General features: G+C 39.7%; 1 protein-coding gene across 5 annotated transcripts in view; it reads right to left on the bottom strand.

Moving 5' to 3' along the window:
• STARD3NL (STARD3 N-terminal like) overlaps nt 1–16,940 on the bottom strand; it is a 151,000-nt gene that overhangs the window by 80,991 nt on the left and 53,069 nt on the right. For 3 of the 5 annotated variants that reach the window (XM_053926488.2, XM_053926486.1, XM_053926487.2), the window contains one exon: nt 10,455–10,527. In XM_053926488.2, the coding sequence (XP_053782463.1) occupies nt 10,472–10,527 (56 nt within the window). In that variant the 3' untranslated portion in view covers nt 10,455–10,471. Of the gene's footprint in view, nt 1–8,620; nt 9,102–10,454; nt 10,528–16,940 lie in introns of those variants that run through there. The other 2 variants (XM_024558339.4, XM_024558361.4) reach the window with 1 other exon arrangement.

The raw sequence follows: 16,940 nt of genomic DNA, 5'->3' as shown, positions 1-16,940 counted from the left end.
TTGTGTTACCTTCTCACGGTCGCCATTCTGTCCATAAGAGTCATTTCAGCCAGGCCTCTCTAAACTCAGAGCCCGCATTTGTTACCTAGTATCATGTGGCTTCTCCTTCACCTACTTTCTCCAGGGACGGACAAATCATGCACTGCTTCTTCTCCAAAGTCAGTGAGACTTTTCTGAGGGACTTGTGGGTGCATCTCTATTTTCTCCTCATCTCTATACTCTGGTGGAACCATAATTGCTCCCTTTATTATCAACGGTATGAAAATCCTGCCTTATTTTATGTGTGTCCTAGATGTGCGGCTACTCTTCGGGGTGTTAATGAAATGGACTGAGAGTCTCAGGCAAAGCAAGTCTTGGACGGTGCCACTAGGTGCTCCATTCTGGCATTCCAGCTGCTCTATTTGATGGAATGGGTCCAGAGTTCCTCAGTATCCCCTTGTGGAAGCCTCTGGTTATTCGTGGGCATTTCTGAGGGAGGAGGTGGGTATACTTCCTTTTTGGTCTAGTACTTTTCCATCACACCAACACTGCCACGTGGTGTGGTGGGGGGAACACTGGGCCAGAACTTTCACCTCATGCTCCATACTTACAGCCTCGTTTACTTGGTCTGGCTCGAACTGGCTGTGTCATTTGTCCTTGACCATGTCATTTTGCCTATGTTTACCCATCTTTAGAAGAAAGTGTTCAAATTCCAAAGAATTTCAGATTTCTGGCATGATTTACAAATTCAATGATTAACACCCTAATGAAGTAGTAATAGCAAACACTTGCATAGTGCTTACTGGTGCTGGTCTAAGCATGTGTTAACCTGTATCTCACAAGAACCCCATGAAACAAGTACAATTATGTCTGTTCTACAGATGGGGAAACTGAGGAAAAGAGGGGATAAAGAATATCCCCATAGTTAGACAGCTAATTACAAGTAGACTGGGGTTTGAACCCAAACAATCTGGCTACAGGAGCTCTACTCATAATTTCTATGTGACTGGCTACTAGAGTAGAAACAGGTTGTTTAGGTTTGAATTAAGATGGGAAAATTTCCTTCCTTGTTAGACTAAGAGCTGATGAAGAGAACTGACTCCCTGTATACAATTTCTGTCCTTACTCCTATTCTGTTCAAACAATTACAGGGTTCTAACAAACCTGCTACACAATTGTTCATGTTGGGAAGATTTTTAAATGCTGACCTCCCACCCACCAATCAGACATCTGTTATTAAAGTCCATGCCACTTGGTTGGCTAAAAGAAATACCAGCACAACAGGCTGCATCCACAGGTGTGCAAAGGGACAGCTGGGTAAAGATTGTACAATTCCACACAAAAGCACTTATGTCTCTAATCTTTATAGAGCTAGTGTACTCCACATACTTCTCAACCATAAAAAAAAGTCAAACTTCAAGGCAACAATTCTCAAATTTTTCCCATTATGAATTCTCCCCACTGTTTTAGGATTCTTTTCTTCATAAACTTGTAGATATTTTGAGGGCTTTCTGTCAGTCAAGCAGGCTACAGTTAAGTAATACTTGATTTTCCCTTTATGTTAATCAAGTCTTATACAATTAGCAATTATAAATTCTGCATAATGAAAGATAGCCAGAGACACTATACCAACATGATACAATTCAGCCAAAAAGCTACAAACCCAACACTTTCAGAGCCATGAAAACTCACTTGGGTAAATGCATGGTCTCTGTCAGGTTCCCTCAGGCTGTTTTCATTTGCTTTCTTTTGTTTTGTTTGAATAACAGCCAGTACCTGCAACATAGTGAGCACCAGGAATTCTGCCAGGCAGTCTGCATGCTCTGTGTCTAATGCTCTCCCTCTACCACAGTGCAGGTGTCACACTCCTTTCACTGATGGGAAGACCAGAGAGGCTAAGAAATATGCCCGAGGCCAATCACAGTAGTGCCAGGGTTCACGTGATTCCAGGGCCATCTGACTTAAACTCTTATGTTTTACCCATTGTATTAGTGCCTCTCTTCTTGGAGCCTTTAAAAATCACTCAGGCCCAGACTTCCTCACAGGCCACGTGTCAGAGTTGAAACAGCCTCCTTTATTTTTTTTATTTTATTTTTTAAAATTTATTTATTTTTATTCAGTTACAATTGTCTGCATTTTCTCCCCATCCCTCCACCCCACCCCAGCCAGTCCCACCTCCCTCCCCCACCACTACCCTCCCCCTTGATTTTGTCCTTGCGTCCTTTATAGTAGCTCCTATAGATCCCTCTCCCCACTACCCCCTCCCCACTCCCCTCTGGCTATTGTTACATTGTTCTTAATTTCAATGTCTCTGGTTATATTTTGTTTGTTTTGTTGTTGTTGTTGATTATGTTCCAGTTAAAGGTGAGATCATATGGTATTTGTCCCTCACCTCCTGGCTTATTTCACTTAACATAATGCTCTCCAGTTCAATCCATGCTGTTGCAAAGGGTATGAGCTCCTTCTTTCTCTCTGCTGCGTAGAATTCCATTGTGTAAATGTACCATAATTTTTTGATCCACTCATTTGCTGATGGGCACTTAGGTTGCTTCCAGTACTTGGCTATTGTAAATTGTGCTGCTATGAACGTTGTAAACAGCCTCCTTTAGTAATTCTAATGTGTAGCAGGGCTTGAGGCCATTAAATGACTGAAATAGCTCCTGACCTCTGGTGCTGCTGTCTCCACTCTCAGGCAGCCAGGAACCATCACAGAGCCCATCCCACAGAAGGTGGGACAACCTGGAAAGTGTTCTAACCATCAGCCCATCAATTTCCTAAGGAAACGCATGGACGAAGACTTATGTATGATGATGTTTATTCACTATAGCACTACTTATAGCAGCCCCAAATTAACCCAAAGGCCCAATAAGAAACTAAAAGAAGAAACAAAAGAATGTCATATGACAGATTGTTATGAATCTTCAAAACATGTAGATTACTTAAAGAAATATCAATCAGGAAGTGTTGTTGAAAAAATAATGTGCATAGAAGAACCCTACTAAAATTATTAGATAATACCTTCACGTGGCTCCAAAAACAAAACACTCTAAAATATGCATTAAGAAATCCTGCTTCGAGAACCAAGATGGCGGCGTAGGTAGACACACTGCGCCTCCTCGCACAACCAGAACTGACAGAGAATCGAACAGCAAGGGGGACCAACACCAAGAAAATAGAAAATAACCATTCATCCAGACTGGTAGGAGGGGCGGAGACGGGCACCGGGGTGGAGAGGACTCGAGTGGCTGTGGCGGGACTGAGACTGGCGGAGTGTGGGACAAATGGCACAGGCAGTCCGAGCACTAGCAGACCCTGCGGCCCCACATCTGCGCAGATAAACTGAGAGGGCCGGACTCAGAGTGGCGGAGAGTGGGGCAGGCAGAGCAGCGGGTAGCACCCCGCAGCACCAAATTTGCCCACAGATAAACCTGACGAACGGCGGGGAGCAGACCGCGTAATTCAGGGCTCCAGCTCCAGGAAATAAAGCCTCAAACCTCTGATTGAAAGCGACCCTGGGGGTTGGGGCGTCAGCAGGAGAGACTCCCAGCCTCACAGGAGAGGTTGTTGGAGAGACCCACAGGGGCCTAGAGTGTGCACAGGCCCACTTACTCGGGAACCAGCACCAGAGTGGCCCAGTTTGATTGTGGGTAGCGGAGTGAAGGATTGAAATCCGGAGGAGAGTGAGGCGGGCGCCAACGCTCCCACTCGGCCCCTCCCCCTCGTACAGCGCCACAGCTCAGCGACCAGCGTTACCCCGCCCTGGTGAACACCTAAGGCTCCGCCCCTTAAAGTAACAGACGCGCCAAGACAAAAAAAAATTGGCCCAAATGACAGAACACTTCAAAGCTCCAGAAAAAATACAACTAAGCGAGGAAGAGATAGCCAACCTATCGGATGCACAGTTCAAAGCACTGGTTATCAATATGCTCACAGACTTGGTTGAATCTATTCGAAAAACAGATGAAAAAATGAAGCCTATGCTAAGAGAAACAAAGGAAAATGTACAGGGAACCAATAGTGATGAGAAGGAAACTGGGACTCAAATCAATGGTGTGGACCAGAAGGAAGAAACAAACATCCAAACAGAAAAGAATGAAGAAACAAGAACTTGGAAAAATGAGGAGAGGCTTAGGAACCTTCCGGACGCCTTGAAACGTTCCAACATCCGAATTATAGGGGTGCCAGAAGGAGAAGAGGAAGAACAAAAAATTGAAAACTTATTTGAACAAATAATGAAGGAGAACTTCCCTAATCTGGCAAAGGAAATAGACTTCCGGGAAGTCCAGGAAGCTCAGAGAGTCCCAAAGAAGCTGGACCCAAGGAGGAACACACCAAGGCACATCATAATTACATTACCCAAGATTAAACGCAAGGACCTACATCCAAGATTACTGTATCCAGCAAAGCTATCACTTAGAATGGAAGGGAAGATAAAGTGCTTCTCAGATAAGGTCAAGTTAAAGAAGCTCATCATCACCAAGCCCTTATTATATGAAATGTTAAAGGGAGTTACCTAAGAAAAAGAAGATCAAAAATTGGAACAGTAAAAATGACAGCAAACTCACAGTTATTAATGGCCACACATAAAACAAAAACGAGAGCAAACTAGGCAAACAACTAGAACATGAGGGTTGTCATTAAGGGAGTGGGAGGGGGAGAGAGGGGGAAAGGTACAGAGAATAAGTAGCATAGATGATAGGTGGAAAATAGACAGGGGGAGGGTAAAAATAGTGTAGGAAATGTAGAAGCCAAAGAACTTATAAGTATGACCTATGGACATGAACTATAGGGGGGGAATGTGGGAGGGAGGGGGGTGGGCAGGATGGAGTGGAGTGGGGCGGGAAATAGGACAACTGTAATAGCATAATCAATAAATATATTAAAAAAAAAAGAGAAAGAAAAAAAAAAAAAAGAAATCCTGCTTCAACCTCTGTCCCCACCTCCCCAAGATCTTAGAGGTCACACTTTTATTTCTTGGACATCCTTTTAATTTTTATTATGCCGGTATGAATGCATGAGGGCTGTCCAGAAAGTATCCAGCCAGGTAATATGGAAAAAGACTACATCAAAGAAGATACAAGAAACATGGTACCTGGGACAATGATTCAAAGCAGGCAACTTGGGCCCTCACACAGTTCTCCCAATTGCCATCAACTGCCCTGTTGTATTTTCTTGAATGCCATTGACAGTCAGAGATCTCTTCCCTTTCAAAGGTGATTTTAGTTTTGTAAAAAGCTGTAAGACTCAGGGTGCCAAATCTGGGCTCTAAGTGCGCTGAGTTACCTGGGTGATTTGATGTTTCACCAAAAACTCTGCACAAGATATGATGCATGAGCGGGCACATTGTCATAATGAAGCTGCCAATCACCAATTGCACACTGCTGAGGCTTTCTGAATCATCCAAATATTTTCCATAGAGGAATGTTCAAGCTTAACACAATTTCATGCATATTCGTTGCTCTACTCACTCAGTCATTTTGAATGTGATTACCACACAGTACACATGCTCACTGAACAGCGTCTACCGCCCCCACTGACTAATATTGTGAAGTCGTCATTGTTCATGCATGTGCATTCCAGTCCACTCTCCTTGGCTGCCAGGTTACATCAGTTTTGTGTAAATCATTCTCCTTGTATTAACAGTGGTTGGACTTTTCCCGGACAGACCTTGTATACATATAAATACATGTGTCTAAATTTCTTCCCTTATTACACAAATGTAGTAAACAGTATATATTATTCTGCACTACTCTTTTTACTTACTCATCCTAGAGCTCTACGTCAGTATATAAGAACACTTAGGTGCATATTTCACTGGTGAATGTATAATACTTCATAAAACCAATTCTTAATGATAAGTTGTTGGCTTATTTCCAACCCTGTGCTATTATAAAAAATGCTGAAATAAGTAATAGTGCTTATGTCTTTGAACACGTGCATTGGTCATTTCTACCACAATGGAGGCAAATGCCCAGAGTGTGCTGTCAAATGTCAGGACTTCATAAATACAAGAGAAAAATAGCCTCATCAAGGCTTTACTCTGCTTTTCTTTTATGAGTGAGGATAAGCTCTTTACATATATTAAAGTCTGTCTATATTTCTTCTTCTGTCAACTATTTGTTCATGTCCTTTGACCACTTTCTATTAACGATACTAACAGTACGTATGTCTGTGCGTGTTAATGGGCAAAGGCATAAAACAAAACATTCAATGTATGGTAGGTGGGTTAAAAAAAAGATTGTATATATTTTTATTTACTCCAATGAATCCTTTAAAAGTAAAAACTTACACAATAGAATTAAAACAATGTCTGATTTAAAATTGGAAAGAATTTGCTTGATTACAATCAGCTTCAGGTTCTGTGAAACAGGTGGTTTTGGAAATCAAGTGGAGGTTCTCATTCAAAAACAAAGTAAGACCTGACACAAGGAAGATTAAATTTACTTAGATCTACTCCTTGATTCTCATTAATTTGATCAAGACCCCTTTAAGCCAAATACTCAGCCTTCCATGTAAAGCAAAGATTTTCAACTGGTGTGCCCCAGGAATTTTTAAAACATGCAATACCTGACTGTTTAGTCAGGGGCACTGAGCTCTTTCCCTTAGATCGTCAAAAAGAAAAAAAGGTGACAGTCAACAAAACTATAGCCCTCTGGAGTGAATGCTCTGTCTTGAACCATAACTATATAGGTCATGTAACAGACTTGCATCTCATTGTTCACGTCACACAATAAGGTTGTGTCTGATTCATTGTCATGGTACCAGAAATCTTCATCTAAGTCACTTCAAGCAAAAAAAGTAGGCAATTACTATTATTTTTTTGTAAATCAAAATTTACCTATTTTTTGTCAGGTCAGTAAAATTATATTTTTTGGAGTACCACTGCATCTTAAGTTTATGTGTGCCATGAGATGAAAAAGGTTGAAAACTACTTACTTAGTTGAAACTAGTGCACTGGGAAAGGTAGAGGACACTTGAAAATCAGTGAACACTCTGTGTGGCCAATTTCATAGCTGAGCACTAAGAGGCAGCATTTCCTGTCCCACCAAACTTCTTAACAACTTCCTTCCTCAGCTCCACCTGGGCGGCCCTGAAACCGGTGGTAAGAGAGGGAGAGCTAAGGTGGTGGAGGCCACAGCATGGCTGGTGGGAGGGCGCTGCTGTGGCTGATGAAGTTTTAGTTTCTCAGGCTTCTTTTGTTGACATGCTCTGGCAAATGTGGTTAATTCGTGGAAAATGCTCAATGTCAAACCGGCCCCTACTTGTTGGGTCTGTGCAAGCAGTGGCATAGGTTGTAAGATAAAAAAGGGCAGTTAAACCACAACCAACTTTGCTCACTTTCAAGAGGCCACAGGTTAAGGTAAAAAAAATATCCATCTGAATACACATGTAGGCAGTTATCAGACATACTTCTAAGAGTGGGTAGGGGATCCCCATTTTTTATATGCAAAGGTGACTCCAGTTAGCTACTGTGAGAGGTGGAAATCTCATGCCCAGGACCGTTCAGATGCTGCACCGTCAGTCCAACATGAACCTGTTGAGAGGAAAGAGCACATAGCACTAAGCTAATCCTGAACATTACACCAAATCTCTCTGCTTTTCCATGGAATTTGATTTACTGAGGCTTGTGCCTTGAGTTTCGTTTTCTCAGTGTAGAGAGGGTGACCCAAGCAAGACCCATGGCTGTGAACCTCATGGCACAGACAGACTGTAGATGTGGGCGACAGGGATGAGCTTTTTCCTTCACAGGAACACAGAGACAGCAAGGCCCTAAGTTCAACTGTGTCACTGAATATCATATATTAAATCACGTTAAGTCCCTCTAAAGGGACAAAAGTACTTCAATGTCAACCTGAGAAAAGTTTAATAGAGGATGTGGACATCAGATAAAAGTGTGATTGGGGTCAAGTAGAAGAGGGCTATTCAGCTATGTGAACACAGAGGCCAAATACTCCCACCCATACCCCTCCCCGTCATAATACAGAGTGGGCGCCCAGGCCCCGGGCTCCATCTGTGCCGTCCTGGGGGAAGAATAGCTCTATTGTGCAGATCAACATTTCAGGCTTTCATAGTCTGACTACGTGACACATGTGTATCAGATACTTCACTCTTCTTCATCTGTGCGACTACTGGGAACCTTGGCTTTTTATGACACTTGGCTGTATCCTCCTGGTTCAGCACAGCATGTTTAAGTGAGAGATATTTCTCAGGTTAAATGAATACAATGACATCCAGCTTGGGCATCATATGAGTGCTTGGTGTGTATGTGAGTCCACTCCCGAGATAAAGCATTCTCACAATGAAAATACCATTTAGTTCCTGGGGTTTTAGTCCCAAGGCCAGATCCCAGAGCTTTCCATCACCCTTTCTCCACCTTAGGAAGCTCTTCCTGGTTAGACTCCTGCCTCTCAGTGGCATTTCTGTCATTTGGCCCTTTCTTAGAACAAGCACAGATGGCAATGATTTCAAAGTGTGGTTTCACATGATGCCTCAGACTACTTCAGAGCCAGTCCGCTAAGAGAAAGATACAAAATGTCTGGCGACTTTGTATATGTATTTGTAACCCCACCTTGTTCCCCTTTGGTAATTACAACACTTTTGGCCAAATTCATAATGCAAAACAAGAAAAATAAAACTAGTAATTTTGATATGTGGGATTTTATTACATTTTAAAGTTGTACAAAGAGCACATGTGCATGAGTTAAAAAACACAAAGGAAATGTAGGATGTTAAAAAAGAAATACAAAAGAAATGAGACATGAAACAAAACAATTCCATTCTGTGAATCCAAATAAAAGATATCTTGCTTACTAAAAACGTTACTATAATATATTAAGAAGTCTGTTGCTAGGATACAGCGTAAGACCTTTCTGCAACTATCCATTACAGATCAGACTCCGTCCCACTGCACGTAGGATGGACCATTACATTATCTCACCTGCCACAAGCAGGTTACTAAGTGCATGTGAACATGGTACGTGTCTATGAGGTATTACAATACATGGGATCTTCATTCACCATCAGTCAGTCAGCAGTGGATGTCACCACTTCAACTCTCCACAGGAAGACCCCATCTCCAGTCCTTTGTGCCCTCCAGTCATTATCACTGAGAGTTGTTCACACTTTGAAAAAGAGAGAACACAAAAATATTTGAGAAGTAGTTTTACAAGGAGAAATGCTACACTTTACCTAATGTTTTTTTTTTCATTGTTCAAAACTTTATGGGATGTATCTTAACATCAAGTAGAAGATCAAATAGATGAAAGAAGTTAAACAAAAGAAACAGAAAAACATATGCATCGCCTTATGTTTTTCTGACGAAGTCTGTGTACGTGGGCGGGCTGTGTTACGGACACTTAAAGACATTTAGTGTGGGCACACAAGAATTTGTTTCAGAGAATTTTAGAAAAGATCAACTCTTCACATGCCCACATTTTTCCTTTGTCTCAACACTGCTGCAGAAAGAAGGGACCAAAGAGTGTTGCGTGCTCTGGATATAGGGCCCCCATTTGCCAGGACCCAGCTTCTCTGCCAGCCCACCTGCCTCTACACTGGTTTCCTGATTACGCTGAATCTGTCTACAACTTCTCCTTTTTTTGATATTTTATTATTCTTTTGTTCAGATATAATTGACATTTAACATTATATCAGTTTCAAGTATCCAACATAATAATTCAATATTTGTATATATTAAAAATTGGTCACCATAAGTCTAGTTCACATCTATCACTATACATAGTTACAAAATTGTTTTATTTCTTGTGATGAGAACATTTAAGATCTACTGTCCTTTCCCTTCTATGTTTAAATAATTAAGCAGAGTCACTACTAGCACAATTTATGTTTATCTTCTTGTATTTCTGAGGTTGAAATGTCTTCCTCTGATGACTTGATAGGATTTAATGGCATGCCCCACGCTGAGGCACGTCAAGTGCTACAGCTTTGACTGACTGGACACGTCTTTCATCTCAGAAGCTGCAACAACCTGAGACATTCTGGTGCAGGGTCAGAGCGAATCCTGGTACCAGACAGGAGGGCCTGTATCCTGGCTCTGCCACTTGCTAGCTATGCGACCCTGAACAAGTTACTCTCCCTTCCCAAGTCTCACCTGCCTCAAATATAAATGCAGACAACACCAGTAGCATGTCTCACAGGACTGCTACCCTCACAGCACACGTAAAGGGCTTGTATTTAAACCATGTCTGACATGGAGACCTGGCTCAGTAAACACAAATGAATCCAGCATATTGAGAAATCTGGGACTAGGAACTACTTTTCATACTTCACCAATTTATTCCCACACAGAAATTAGGAAATTTTACAGAAATTAAAATGTGACTGACAAATTCATGTAAATAGGACTAACCTGGCCACACATAAAGACTCATATTCTTTGAATTTTACCCTGAATCCACTGGAAGAAATGCTTCCTATTTCAGCACTTTGTTGCTACAGTTTCATTTTTGAAGACTTACTTTAACAAAAGTAGTACTCATAGCTCTAATAGTGGTTTTTCACTGTCCTGCTTTTCTTCAGCTTCTTCAGATCCTACGTGGAAAGAAAGGGAAAGGAGAAAAAGTATTGCTTTCCAATAAAGTAACAAATGATTTCTTTAAAATTACAACATATACACATAATATTTTAAAGGACAGATACATGTTTAACTCTCAAAAGATTTAGCTGAACAAAACAGTAACTGTAAAATAAAGTTTTACATTATTTCTTGTAGGAGGAAAACCTGTAAAATAGATATCACTTGCACTAATCTGTCAAAGAGAATTTTACTTACGTTCTATTAAAACATTCATATAAAGCAAGAATTAATATCCAGGCTACTTATCTTCCACCTCCTTGCTGACAAGCCTGCATATGTTTTTCAAGTGCAAATAACTTGGAACTTGGGTACAAATAACTTATTCTACATATTTAAAAAAAATTCTGTCCCAGTGAGAAAGCAGTGAGGTCTTCCTAATGCCAAGGGGGATGCCGGATGGTCACTCTCATGTGCTGTTGCCAGTGACCCCTGTTATAACCATTCTGGGTCTATGTCTAGGGAGCCTCGTATTAGGTGTGCATTTGACCCAATCACTCCACACTTGAATTATTTCCTTAGGCTGTAACTCCAAGGAAACAGCACTTGTTTTCTATTATGTAGCTTTCCCTCTAAAAGTTGAAAGAAATTCCAAGTCTGAGAGCAGAGGTTAAAAATTATTACATTTCCATGAAATATGCATCCATTTAAAATTATACTTATATAAGCTGTACCATGGAATATGTGTAATATATAATGTAAAAACAAATATGTAATGAAAAATTGTATCATATTTGATAAAAATAAAACTAAATATATGTGGGCAAATCAGAAAGACCAGAAGCAACCAACCATACTTGTGACTTCCATACAAGTCATACAAGTGACTGCCACACATTTCTGGATTTCCAAAATTTCTACAATAACCCTAAACTCACATTATAATATTTGAAACAGGATATAAAATATAGGCATTGTCGCCACTATTACATAAGTTACAAACACAAAACTAGAAGGAAACAATCAACAGTGATGTTACTGAACAGCTTGAAGAACCACAATCTTTTATTTTGTCCTTCACACATTTTTTATAAAAAGCCTGCATTACACTCATAATCAGGCACAAGAAAAACAAAAGGAGCAGTGAGAAGACCATGGTAGTAGTTAAGGATATAACCTACTCACTCACAAACGCAGCCTGCCTCACACTGCTGCTGGACTCTTCTCAGATCACGCACTTTCTTCTGAGAGTGTCTGCCTGGACTGCAGCCAACATAAGTCTGCTGCAGGAGAGTGCAAGGCCAAGAGTCTTGAGAGAAGACTGTGCCCCACATCTTAACTTCATGAATGTCACAGAGTTAAGGTTACATGTGTGATAAAATGAACAGATAAAGGCCTCACTTTCCAGCCTATTAAGCTGCTGTAAAGCATGTGGACAGTGGGCTGGTCTAACGGCCTTCTTCTCACGCTGACAGGAGCCTGAGGAAGATGGTCATGCCAACTTCCTGGTTCTGTGCTCACTGTCCACCTGTCAGGCTTAATGGCATTTGAGCCACAAACTGACACATACTGGAATCATTTGGGAATCCTATAAAGACAAACTTTCAATATAAATGATAACATCTGTGCTTTTCATAATCTAAAAGTGAATGCTAGAAAAGACTTTTGGTTACAGTGAGTGAGGAATCAATAAATCTCCTTGAAAAACAACTTTAAAGCTGGACAGATGAACAAGACAAACGGCTCTGCACTCAGAAAGTGACCGAATGTGTACAACAACCTGAGAAGTGTTGGTTGATGCTGGGAAAGCAGCAAGAATTCTGGGATCGACAGTGGTATTCTTGCCTGGAGATGCTCCAGTTCCTCCACCTCCCAACACCTTGCTCGATGGGCATGAAAGTTCTTCCAGAGCAGGGTGGACCGTGAGGACTGGCAGCAAAATTACACAGTTGAAGGGATATCACATAATTGGGGCTGGGGATTGATGCAATGGTGAACTGACAAAATCAGTTGTGTGTGAGCAGGAAGGGCCAGAGGCTCTGCTGGCTTGAGGTTGAGGTCATGGCTGCAGTGAGCATATGCCTGGCTGAAGTTGTGTGTGTGCTGAGTGGACCCAAAAGAGCCCCAGGTAGCCAAACACTCCTGGTCAACCCTGAGGCTATGGTAATAAGAACACATAGAAGAAGAAAGTACCAGCTGGGGAAGACTCAAAATAGCCTGAAATTTGAATGTGCTGCCCAGTACATACCCATATCCATTTGGCAAAAGATGAAAGACTTAATTAAGGTGCTTGATCACTATCTCTGTCCAATCACTGTCTATGACTAAGCTATGTAAACAAAGGCATGAGCCCATGAAGCTATGCTTAAAAATAAAAGCATTAAAAAGACAATAAAAAAACTAAAAGACACATCAGAGGCCATATACCACAGGGACCTTAATTTCACAGATTTAGCCCAGGCAATTTTCTAAGGAAACAGACATTAACAATAGTAACCTTCTGGATAGAAATCAGAATCTACAGTTGACACAATATATTTCCAATAACATACTTTTCAATAAAAAATTACAAGACAAGCAAAGAACAAGTGTGACTTTTCTCCGAAGAAAAAAAATTTTAAAAACCACAACTCAATACAAACTGTCTCCAAGTACGTGCAGCCATTTTATTTAGCATGACATCAAAGCAGCTAATGCGAATACGGTATTTCTATACAGAAATGGGAATTTATACATACACATATTCAAACAGCTATAGAAAACCATGTTAAAGAATTAGAGGAAAGTACAAATCAACACAACTATAAATCAATAAATAGAGATTACAAATCAAGGAGACAGAAATTACAAAATAATCAGATAAAAAAATGAAATCTGGAGTAGAAGTATATAGTAACTAAAGTGAAATATTCACTAGAGAGGGGCTGAGAGAATACTCAACTTGACAATAGACAGAATCTGTGAACTTGATGATAGAGCAACAAGTTACCCAATCTAAATAACAAGAGAAAAAGATTGAGGAAAAACTGAACAGAGATCAGACAGCTATGAGATAACATCAAGCAGGCCAACATACATGTGCTGGGACTCCCTGATAGGAGGAAAAGAACAGAATTAGGAAAATGTTTGAAGAAATTATGCCCCAAACTCCTCAAATTTGTTGAGAAATGTTCTCTATACATTTAATAAGCTAAATAAAAACTGATTAGGATACATACAAAGAGATTCACATGTATTTGCTACAAAATAATTTATAGGCAACCAGCTGAAAACCACAGGATGCATGAAACACAATGCATCAAAATTTGTGACGTTGCTAAAGCAATCCCTTTGGGGAAATCTATGGCTGTAAACGCCTCTATGAGAAAAGAAAGATTTAAATCAATGATGAAAAAAAGAAGAGCAAGTTAAACTCAAACCAAGAAGGATAACTGAAATAATGAAAAATGGGAATGGAAATAATTAAAATGAAAAAGTAAAATGCAAGACAGAAAAATCCAGGAAAACAATTCAGTTCTTTGAAAATATAAATGAATTTGGCAAACCTCAAGCTGGAATTACCAAGAAGAAATGAAAGCACAAACTACCAAAATCAAGAAAAAACATTACTACCAATCCTATGGAAATGAAAAAGGAATAAGAGAATATTACAAATAATTTAGGTCAACAAACCAGGTAATTTACATGAAATTAATGAATTCTTAAAATGACGCAATTACCAAAATGGGTACACAAATAAATAAACTGAATATACCTATATATAAAACAAGAAATTTAATTAGTAATTAAAAATTTTCCCACAAAGAAAATTCCTGATCTCAATGGTTTCATTGGAGAACCTATCAAACACCTAAGAAAGGAATAAGGTTGATCCTTCACAAGAAGGATTCATTCAGGAAACAGAGGACCTGGGAACACTTCCCAAAGAGTTCTATGAGGCCAGCATTACTCTGCTATCAAAGCCAAAGATATAATAAGAAAACTATAGACCATTAGGTAGGCAAATATCCTCCAAAAGTATTAGCGAATCAAAGGCACAAAAAATGCATAATAGATTATACAACATGACCAAGTGTGATTTATCACAGATGTAAAGTTTACTTAACATCTAAAAAATTAATGTAATATACCATATTAACTTAATACAGAACAAAAGTCACCTGATTACCTCAACAGATGCATAAAAAGCATTTGTAAAATCTAATGCTCATTCATTATAAAAACTTTCAACACACTAGGAATAAAATGAAACTTCCTCAGCCTCATAAGAGCATCTGTGAAAACTCACAGCTGTCCCATCCTTAATACTGAAAGACTGAGTGCTTTTCCCTAAAGACCAGGAACAAGACAAGGACGTCTGCTCTTGCCACTTCTATTCGACATTGTATTGGAGGTTCTAGAGAGTGCAACAGGAGAAAAACAAAATTAAAGCTTTCCAGCAGATTGGAAAACAAAAGGTAAAACAGTCTTCATGTACAGATGACCTGGTCCAATATTCAGAAAATTCCAAATTCCAATGTTTTAGTGGAATACACACTAAACCAAAACTAGAACAGGTTTAACAAATGCACAAGATAAAAGTTCAACACACAAAATACCAATTGTATTTCTATACATTAGCAATGAACAATTTGAAAATGAAAGAAAACATCTACATTCAAAATAAAACCAAGAAGAATAAAGTTCTTAGAAATTAACAAAAGAACAAAATGTGTATGTGGAAAACTACAAAAAATGGAAAGAAAAATAGAAAAAAATACCTAAATAAATGTAGAGAGTCCGTGTTCATGGGCTAGAAGATTCAGTATTTTCATGATGGCATCTTTCCCACATTGATCTAAAATACAATGCAGCACACTATGGGGGCAAAAATGAACAAACATCCTAAAACTTACCTGATAACACAAAAGACATAGAACAGTATAAATAATTTTGAAAAAGAATAAAGTTGGGCCCTGGATGGTGTGGCTCAGCAGATTGAGCACAGGCCTGCAAAGCAAAGGATCGCTGGTTCAATTCCCAGTCAGGGCACATGCCTGGGTTGCAGGCCAGGTCCCCAGTTGGGGGCATGTGAGAGGCAACCACCCATTGATGTTTCTCTCCCTCTTTCTCCCTCCCTTCTCCTCTCTCTAAAAATAAATAAATAAAATCTTTAAAAAATGTAACATTAAAAAGAAAAGAATAAAGTTGGAAGACTGTTATGGGCACCCCATATAAACAGTATGTCGGGGAGACCCACCCAAAATCTGACTTGGATGTGCAAGCTGATGTTGCCACATACTGAAGAGGATATGAACAGGTTTATTACTTATACCAGTGAAGTTTCTGGAGACAGTAGTGCAGGCTCTTCAAATAAGGCCCCATAGTATCTGATTTCAAAGCTTACATGAAAACAAAATTACAGTAATGATGCTGGTGTGGTACTAGTGCAAAGAGGATACAGGTCAGTGGAAGAGAAATGAGTCCAGGAATAAAGCCTTGTATGTAAGGTCAACTGGCTTTTGACAAATGTGCTGAATCAACCCAATAGGGAAAGGTTACTCTTTTCAACAAATGCTGCTGGACATCTGGATATCCAAAGGCAATGGAATGAACTTAGTTCCTTACCTCCATCACAAAAATTAGTTCAAAATGGCCCATGAACTTAAATTGAAAGAGCTAAAACTACAAAATCTAGAAGCAAATGTCAGAGAAAATCTTCATGACATAGTGGTTAGGCAGAGTTCTTAGCTACGACCTGAAACACGTTGCCCATAAAAGGATAAATATTTATAAGCTGAACATCAATATTAAAAAGTTATGCTTCCAAAGACTCCATTACGGAAATGAAAAGCCTACAGATGGAAGAAATTATTTGCAAATCATGTATCCGATAAAGGACCTTTATCTAAAATGCACAAAGAACTCTTTCAACTCAGTAAGAAGACAACATAACTAAACAAAAATGGTAAAAGACTTAAAATAGACATTTGTCCAAAGAAGATATGTGAATAACCAGTAAGTGCATGAAATGTTCTCAATGTCATTAGTCATTATGGGCATGCAAATTAAAATCACAAGGAGATGCCACTTGACACCTGCTAGAGTGTGTCTAATCAGAACGGCAGCCGACACCAAGTGTCTGTGAGTATATGGAAAACAAACTCTCACACAGTGCTGGAGGGAATGTAAAATGGTTTAACAATTTTGGAGAACAGTTTGCAATTACTTAAAAAGCTAAACAGAAACCTACCACATGACTCAGCAAATCCTCTCCTAGGAATCTGTCTAAAGAAAATAAAATCCTATGTCTCCACAAAAACATGTACATGAAATGTTCCCAGCAGGATTACTCACAACAGCCAAAAACTGGAAACAGTCCAAATATCCAACAACTTGTGACAACAAAAACTGTATCCACATAATGGAATAGTATTCAGCCATAAAAAGG

The sequence above is a fragment of the Desmodus rotundus genome, chromosome 6 (assembly GCF_022682495.2).
Source record: "Desmodus rotundus isolate HL8 chromosome 6, HLdesRot8A.1, whole genome shotgun sequence".
Lineage (NCBI taxonomy): Eukaryota > Metazoa > Chordata > Mammalia > Chiroptera > Phyllostomidae > Desmodus > Desmodus rotundus.
The sequence above is the reverse complement of the archived record's forward strand: the minus strand, read 5'-3'. Positions and strand labels throughout refer to the sequence as shown.